This window comes from Mesocricetus auratus, unplaced genomic scaffold (assembly GCF_017639785.1).
Source record: "Mesocricetus auratus isolate SY011 unplaced genomic scaffold, BCM_Maur_2.0 Super-Scaffold_4256, whole genome shotgun sequence".
Classification (NCBI taxonomy): domain Eukaryota; kingdom Metazoa; phylum Chordata; class Mammalia; order Rodentia; family Cricetidae; genus Mesocricetus; species Mesocricetus auratus.
In genome coordinates, this window is record NW_024429182.1 from 36,706,366 (window position 1) to 36,715,713 (window position 9,348).

Consider the following 9,348-nt stretch of genomic DNA (forward strand, 5'->3'; position numbering starts at 1 on the left):
CTGTTAAATCTTAGATCTCCACTAAACCCACACTATACAACATAGTACTCACTTCTTATATGATAATTATGCTTTAAATCAAAAGTTCAGTTCTCATTAACATTAAGTACATTCCAAGCAGTCAACAGCTACACATGGCTAATATAACAGATGTATAATTCAATAATACCAGAAATTTGGCTTCAGTACAAGCTATATTTTGAACTTCTTGTCCCATATTGTGAATATGGTACCTTGGTACCTACTGCTCCTCAAATCAATGATATTCAATAAAAAAAATACCAAGTTGCGATGTGATGACTTAATTAGGCTGTGGACAGCTGTCTTCTACATGAAGGCACAGTCTATATTTGATGGTAATAAATATTCCTGAGTTAAACTACTAGTTGCAAGGAACCCAATAAGATTCGCAGTTTCCTACCAAACAATATCTGCATTGTGTTTTCTACTTTGTAAAGTGTTCTGGCAAAAGTGCTCTGGCAAGGAGTGAAGGGACTTCGGTTAATGCTAGTGCTCTGAATTCTCATTAGCCCTACAAAATCAAGACGACATGGAGCCTCGGGGAAACAACCCATACCTGATAAAAAAAAAAAAAAACATTCCTAGCTCTTATTGCACCTTTGACTCCAGGAAGATAGTTCCACAGAAACGAGTTAATATAGTCAAGAGAGTAGATGGTAACATAAACTGGCAATTGATCTCACATTGGAGAAAAAGGGAAAACAAAGGTCAAATAATGAAAAACTTGTTTTGGGTGGGGGGGGGTGTTCGAGACAGGGCTTCTCTGTGGCTTTGGAAGCTGTCCTGGAACTAACTCTTGTAGACCAGGCTGATCTCGAACTCACCTGCCTATGCTTCCCGAGTGCTGGGATTAAAGGCGTGTGCTACCAATGCCCGGCTGAAAAACTTTTATAATACTGTTATTAGACATCTGTTTTTTAAAATCTAGAAGTACAGATTTTTGGTTCTAAAAAGGCTAGGTTGAGCAAACCCATGTCAGCACTTCTGAAAGGTCCAATGTACAAGGCATTTAAAAAGACAACACATAGAAGATACCTCTACTGTAGGGAATGTGCACTGGAATACAGCTGCTGACAAATGGTAAATAGTGAACTGAGTTGTTTAAATGTTTACAGTTTACACAGCTCATTATTTCAAGTGCCCGACTTATCTCAAACCTTCATATCTCAAATGACCCAAATACTTAAAATCATAAGTTTTGATAAAGTATGTATTAATGAGACTGAGTGGATGAAGAGAAGAGCATCAAAGCCTTTTAAAAAGAGTTTTGGTAAATGTGATCCAGAAAAACAGGGACCTGCTCCACATTGCTCCATACTGCACTGAGTCAACCTGCATAACCCATTATCCTAATCTTAGTTTTACCAAATACAATATTTTTAGTTTACCTCAAAGACCAGACACTAAAGTGATTACTGTATTAGACCTCTAAAACCTTTTCTACAATTTCTTTCAAAGGAGAAAAACAAAAACCACCAATGATGAAAAATAAACCCTTCATTTGACCAAAAAGAGTTTTGTTTTTTGAATATGTCTCTTTGCACTGTGGTTGGAATTCTCAAAAAGGGCCTCAAAGACTGACACACAAGACATCAAAGCATTCTTTAAAAAGCCCAACAGCCACTATGGCTACTGCCAGGAAATCGCTCCAAACATTCATTCCGAAAAAAGTCAACAGTCCAAAAAGGAAAGGAAGACGATTTAGAAGCTGTCAGAGCTGGCAGGTATGTTTTGAGGCCAGTAGTCTTTTGTCTTTAATGTAGTACACTTTTAAGCCCCTAATTGCCACAAGGGAGCAGGCATCACCTTGGAGAAAAAGAACACTTTGTTAAGATGTACGTTTGGTTTTTCATTTAGTCGGAAAAGCTAAGGAGGCTGGAATGTTTACAAATAATTCAAGTGTTCTAGTTGAAGATACTAAAAATAAATTGTAGAGCCGGGTGGTGGTGACCCACGCCTTTAATCCTAGCACTCGGAAGGCAGAGGCAGGCGGATTTCTGTGAGTTCAAGACCAAGCTAGTCTACAAGAGCTAGTTCCAGGACAGCCTCCAAAGCCACAGAGAAACTCTGTCTCGAAAAACCAACCAATCAACCAACCAAACAAACAAACAAACAAAAAATTGTATAATCAAAGAGAAAATAATACAAAACTAGACTCCATGTTTGTTTCCCCAGGGATGGGAAATGGGCTACACTCTTGCTTTTTTCTGATTGTTTTGTATACTGATGTAGGTAACTCTTTTGTAGCTTTCTTCTTAATGGTAGAAAGAGTGCCAGAAAGAATAAAATCTTGTATCTTCCTAGAGAACAACAAGTAAATGGAAAGAAAGGAGAAGGATATATGTGTCAATCCTTCAGTGAACTTATAGAGGGCAACGATGCTGGGTAAGAATGCCTTAAGATGCTTGTCTGTAACTTCCGACGCGCTTCTGATAAAAAGTATCCAGTTTGCAACAGCTTTCCGAGAGATCCAACCAGGTCACCTTCAAAAACTGTTACATCCGACTAGCTTTGCAATTTTGTGTCAAGTGAGTGGAAAAGTCAAAAGCAGCCTCCTGTCACCTTTAGTAACCTGCAAGGGGGTGCGGGGAATCTGATGGGGTGGGGAACCCTCTACAGTCTCTATAACCCTCTAAGAGGCGCCTCCGAGGCACAGAGAGACCCACAGCAGTGGCCCGCGGAGGAAGCGCACCCAGGCGGAGGGCGGCCAGGAGAAGAGTTGTCACAACTCCCAGGACGCGCCCGGCAGGGCAGGAAACTCCACGCTCCGACGTGGCTCTCGGAGGTCGCTTCCCAACACTGGCCCGCCATGCGCCCTAGTAACGGCCGGCTGGCCAGGCGCGACAGTCCCCGCCGCGCTCCGCCTGTCGGAAGCGCGCGTGGGCCCCGAGCGGCAGCCGCGAGTGGACCAGAGCCCGGCACCGGCCCGCCCCCGAAGACCCCGGCGGCGCAGGGCGCACGACTCACATGTGCGGGTTCCTGCGGAAGGCGTTGGTGATGTCCTTCACCACCCTCTGCACCAGCACCGCCACCTCCTCGCTCGTCTCGGCCATGTTGGCGGCCGCCGCGATCGGGCGCACCTCCGGGAGAACCCAGCCGCCGGCGGGAGTTCCGCGGGGGCGCGCGCGCGCCGGCTCAGGCGCGCCCTCGCCGAGGCCGCCGAGCACTTCCGGGTCAGGGAGGGTTGCATTGCTGCTGAGTTGGGCTCTCTCTCTCTCTCTGTGCTTCTTGACTTTGATTGAATTTTGATTCGCTTGGCGTGGACGAAGGAGGGTCCCTCCCGCACCTCTCCGAGCAGGCGTGGGCCAGGAGGGCTTTTTCCCAGAGACCTTCGGACGGCGGGAACACCCCGGGAAGAGGCATGTTGCTGACCTCCTTTTGCACCCCTGTGCCACTTTGTGTTTCTAGAATTTAAAGTAGCCCTTTTAATTAGAGCTTTTGTAATTCATTATGCAAAGAAAAAGGATGTAAAGGAAAAAAATTATCCTCCAGATCTAGGGAAAAAGAGACTCAACTGTTAGTGATTTACGCACTGTTTGGTGATGTGTAAATTTGGAGTATCAAAACAAAACACACCCACAAAAAAACAAGGCCCTGGCAATTTGTTCCTGATATCTATTGCCCGACAAATACATTTTTTAGATCTCTCTGTTCCATGTGGATTTTAAAATGCTGTAATTGAGTTTTATATATCAGGGTGTTTTGTTTTGGCCTTTTCTGAGTACAAAACTCTGACTGCCTCCCACTAGTGGTGGTAGTTGTTCCTCATCCTCTTCTTCCTTTTTCTGTTCCAAGCGTGTTCCTCTCATCCTTGAAGTCTGCATCTTTTTAAAAATATTTGCCTGGCAAGGTGGTGCACAGCTGTGGCTGTGATCCCAGCCTTTGGGTGGTAGAAGCAGTAGGATGTTAAATTCAAGGTCATCTTTGACTGGCTAGACTATCTGAAACTTGGATCTCTAAAAGCCAAAAGCAAGCTATGTTTGGTTGTTGTCCTGGTCAAGAAGCAAGAGAAAGTCTACCAAACTGTAGAAAGCAAGAACCTGTTTACAACACAGTAAAATCAACTTAACTTTACTCTCTGACAAGTTCTAGGATGATGTGTGAAGATCGCTGGGCCAAATATAATCTCAAGAGTCCTGTTGAAGCGTATGATACTAAGGGCTGGAGAGGTAGCTCAGCAACTACTAAGAGTTCTTTTTAGTTTCTAGCACTCACAGAGAACCCAACAATCCTCTTCTGACCTCTGGGAACACACACACACACACACACACCTTAGATTTTTTTTTTTAGTAATATGATACAATCCTCCAATGACTTCAGATAACTGTCAAGTCTGTCTCTTCTCATCAGAACCCTCCATCCTTCTGTTAGCAGCGCTGGGGAGTAGCCCTGACTTCTTTCTGCGAGCAGAGCTGAAGGATCACACCGAGAAATAGGAATTTTTCTAATGTACTTGCATTTAATGAGAAAAATCTAAGCTTGATTGCCCCAAATATTGAAATAAAACTGATATTCCAGAAAGATAATGTGTCTGTATGATCCTGTGATTGTCCTTCCTCCACCATCTGTACTCAAATGGAAGCTGTGAATTACATGCCTCATGGTTCTAAGTGTTAAAATGACCTCACCAGTTATTATAGATCTAATATGTATGGAACTGAAATATGTTAGAGCAAGGATCCAACTCAATTTTATCAACAAGGGCTGAAATCCTAAGAAGTTTAGAATCAAAATTCATGAGCCCTTATTAATGATATATGAATAGTGTACATGATTAAATTTAAGAAGAGTTTGTTTAAAGGTTTATATCGAGGGTCCTAAAATATGTAGTAATGAAATATATAGAAAATGTTTTAAGTACCCCATGACAGAAGATTGATTGCATTATGGTGAGGGGCCAGGGAGATGACTCAGCAAGTAAAAATGCTAGTGATACAAGCCTGAAGACCCAAGTTCTGTCCCCATATCTGACAGTACAGGGGAAGAGAAAAAAATCCAGTAAGTTGTCCTCGGACCTGTGTGAACCTGAACTCACACCTGTATCACAGTCACATACATAACACCCACATAAAATTCCTAAATTATGGCTAAATTCTATAAGAAAATATTATCTCACCACCAAAAAGTTGACATCATCACTAAAGAACTATGCAGTTGACCCTTTATCATCAAGTTCCAAAATAAGTACTTGGGAAAAATAAAGAACAGCACATCTGCAATAAGCTTGTACAGACTTACTTAAAACAGACTAGAAGAATATAAACTAAAAAGGCTAATAATGGTTATCTCTGTTTGATAGAATTAATGAAGATAATTGAGACCTATAAATACATGTTTTAGGGGCTAGAGCAGTTTAACTATTTGAATGTCACATGGGAATGGTATTCCGTCTGTAATTCCGCATGGGAATGGTTTTCTGTCTGCAAATCCAGCTCTGGATGGTGAAGATGGAGGGTTCTTAAAGCAGGTTGGCTAACTAGACTATCTGAATTTATGAGCTCTGGGTTTGAGTGAGAGACCCTTCCTCAAAGAATACAGTGGAAGAGCAATTGAGGAACATTCTCAGTGTCAACCAGGGACCTCCTCATGCATGCACAAACAAGCACACATAATCATACAGCACATCACACACATGGAAAGAAGAACAAACACACATATATATGTACATACATACTTACAGGTACTCCAAACTCTATAAAACACAACTCCTAAGGTAGATGTTGAATCCTTAGAAGGAACAGGGGTGGATAATAGACTAGTTTTAATGACATTTGAGAAGAGATGAAGATGGCTTTGTAACATAGTCACATCTTTACTCTGTATTGTTCTACTTACATTACTCTGGTACTTTGTGTATATATTCCAGCTACTTTTAGTTGAATTCTACATTGTGAAATTATACAAAGTTATATTGTAGCATGAATAGATATTGGTGTTCAAGCTGAAAGATTAGAGAAACAAAGCAGCCAAACCCTAGGGATTTCTTACCTCTACTAATGCTCAGACTGAAGGGCGATTGTATCCTCTGATTGCATCTACAAACTGCATTGCCCTCCACCAAGTTTCAGGAACCCAGACTGTTTCCTCCCACCTTAAATTCTTCTCTCTGCCCCGTCATATCATTCCCATCTCTACCTCCCTAGTGCTGGGATTAAAGGTGTGTGATCACAAGTGCTGAGGTCACTTTCGAGTGAGCTGTTTCTCTTTTAGACCGGATCAATTTCAAGTAGCTCATTGTGGCCTTGAACCAACAAAGGTCAATCTGCTTCTGTCTCCCAAGTACTGGGATTAAAGGTGTATGCCATTACTGCCTAGCTCTATGACTTGTAGCTAACTTGAATTCTGAACCTCAGGCAAGCTTTATTAAATCATAATATATCACCAAATCATATAGTATTCAACATGCTTTTATAATATTTCTAGATATTTTTTGCTAACATAGGAAACTGGTTTCATCACCTCAGCAAGTAAGTGTTGACCTAGGAGTGGTGCTGCACTCTTGTAATCCCCATACTGTAAAGGGAACTGGAGGGTTGTGAGTTCAAGCCCAGAATGGACGATATAATAGGTTCCAATTCACCTTGGGCTACATTGAGACTTTGTCTAAAAATAAAATAAATAAATGTTGGCTTGGAATATTACTTATTGATACAGTGCTTGCTTAGCATGTGTGAGGCCATAGGTTTACTCCCTAACATTGCTCCCATGCCTAAAAATAAATGTCCAAGTTTAAGTACTTGATTCTGATGCACAACAGTGTCATTGTGAATGTAAGTCAAACTTCAGCCCCCTTCATTTTTCCGGAATCTAAAATTTAAGGACTTATCAGCATAGAAACAGAAGAGCAAAATATCAGCAAACAAGCTGTAATATCGATTGTCTGTTTTATTAATGCATAAGAAAAGGCAATGGGAGCAATACCTGTCTTCATAGGCTTTACTAGACGTCAGAGAAAAGGAAGAGAAATAACTACATTTTTGAAACATATGCATTAAATGTAGAGATGCTTGGTAGATATCCTTGGCTTGAATATGTTGGTTTATTTTCTCAAACACAAGATTTCATTTACAAGGACTACTTTTTAAAAGCCACAAAAATGCTGAAGAATGCTAATGCCATCTATTGTCATCTTTAGACCAATTGTTGAAATAAAAATAAAATAGACGTGTTAGCCTATTTAAACTGAGAGGCACTGTACAAATGATTGCTTGTGTCTGTAAATAAAGCAGAGTTATTCACCAAGCAGTATTAAATAGACTAATAGCAAATGAAGACTAAGTGAAATACTATTAATATGAAACCGTCTTCACTCATGCAAAGGGTGTTGTACTACAGCATAAGCAATCTAATAAAGTATGAACTGCTTTTAACCTGACAAAGTAGGCAAATGCTACCAAGGGGCTAATAATGATGACTTTGAAAGACCAATTTATGCTGGTGTTAGAATTCATGAAGATATGAGAGTGAGAACACTAGGAACATGAATGGTTTTGTTGCCAAGAGATAACTCTTTTTCCCTTTGCATTTGATAGCTCCAAATTACTCTTTTCCTTTGCTTTGTTCCTTTTACCACAGAGGCTCTGGGGACCCCTGATGTAATCATTAAGAAAGAATAGGGAAAATGTCTAGAGAGAAAAGTCAGTCTAGGACTTGCACATGGAAACAGCCAGAGAGAAAGGTTCCTCTCTTAATGCAATGCAGTAAATGCTTCTTGTGTATTGAAGATTACAATTGTCATAGGATTCTTCTTAGTACCATGCCTTTTAAACTTATGGGTAAATAATTTTTAACAAAACTGAATGATAAAAATTGTAAGTCATAACTGAAATTGTAAAGGCAACTTGGAGCTTAATTTTACTGTAGAAGAAGTTTAGCATCTCTCTTAGTAACTTCTCTATGCTGTGATAAAACACTGTGACCAAAGAGAACTTAGGGAAGAGAGAATTTATTTTGATTTATGGTTCCAGAGGGATAAGGGTCCATGATGGCAGAGGGAGGGTGTGGTAGCAAGGGGTGGGCACATTGGTAGAAGCAGGAGCTGAGAGCTCACATCTTGAACAAGATGTAGGGAGCAGAGATGGTGAACCAAAAGAGGTGTGAGGCTTTTCATCTCTAAGCCCACTCCCAGTGATGTACTTCCTTCAGCAAGACTACATCACCCAACCCTCTCCAAACACCACCAGCAGTCGTAAATCAAGTCTCAAATACCCAAGATTATGGGGGGTGTTTCTTATTCAAACAACCACAGTCTTTGGTAACTGACTCAAAGTAAAGAATATACTTCCTCTCTCAAAAAAATCAGGACTATTACAATAAAAATGCGTCTCAGTTTCATCCTATTGACATGTCTTAAACCACATTTGAGACCCATTGACACTAATATTAGACCAAAGTTTCCTATAAGAATGACTAATTTCCCCTGTGAAATGTTGGATTATGCTCTTGTAGTATAACATTTATAGTGATGTATAGTCCGGAGAGTTAGGAAGGAATGCAAAAGACTAATCCCTTACTTGGTGTCTACTGATTTTAAGAACTATACTTTCTATGGCTCCATCCTCCAAGTCATTGGGATGAAAAACAAGAAAACAAAAACAAAACAGTGGCAAAGATGACATATGAGGCTATAAATAGAAAGGGCTGAAAATTGTCCCTGAGATGGCAGGCTGAAAGTAGCTTTACTTAGTTATTCTATAAGTTTTAATGAAAGTATTCCTGAATCTAAAACATGTGGTAGCTGCTGGTTATCAGATGGTGAGAAAAACAGGTTCTCAGCCTCTCTTGTGGCTCTTACATTCTCATGAAGAGATAAAGTCAAGAAGCAGACAAGTTTGTAAATAAAAATTTTAATATATGACACAAAGGCAAAAAGGCAAGTTATGTATGATACTAGTGTAACTGTATAGCTTTTGACAGTGTTGTCAGAAAAGCCTGATTGGTGAAACACTATTTAAGCTGAAACCCAAAACAGGAAAAAAGAAAAACCTGACCTGGGAGAAGCAGGGAGGTGGGGGGGCTTCATGCGTGGTATGAAGACTGTGTGAAGATAGAGAAGAAGGAGGCCTACTGAGCATGCCCTGAAAATTGAAAGAAGCCAAACTTAGTCTCTCCAATCGTAGAGTATTCATAAAGTGGTTGATCTCTGACTACCAAAACAGATAATAATTGCCTACCTCCAACCCTTTCTTCCTTTCTGTGTTCTTTGTGATCTTTATTATACTATAATGAATAGTTCTCTGGAGCAACCATTAGGTCTGTTTGGAGAATTTAAAAAATTAATAGCAGGAAAGCATCCTCCACACAACATGAGAGCCTGAGTTAGATTTC

At 40.5% G+C, this 9,348-nt stretch overlaps 1 protein-coding gene across 1 annotated transcript in view; it reads right to left on the reverse strand.

The window, feature by feature from the left end:
* The window catches only part of Ptar1 (protein prenyltransferase alpha subunit repeat containing 1), a 43,048-nt gene extending 39,917 nt beyond the window's left edge, over positions 1-3,131 (reverse strand). Inside the window, exon 1 of the mRNA XM_040746320.1 lies at positions 2,989-3,131. Coding sequence (XP_040602254.1) covers positions 2,989-3,074 — 86 coding nt within the window. The 5' untranslated portion in view covers positions 3,075-3,131. The remainder of the gene's footprint in view (positions 1-2,988) is intronic.
* Between the last annotated feature and the right edge of the window lie 6,217 nt (positions 3,132-9,348).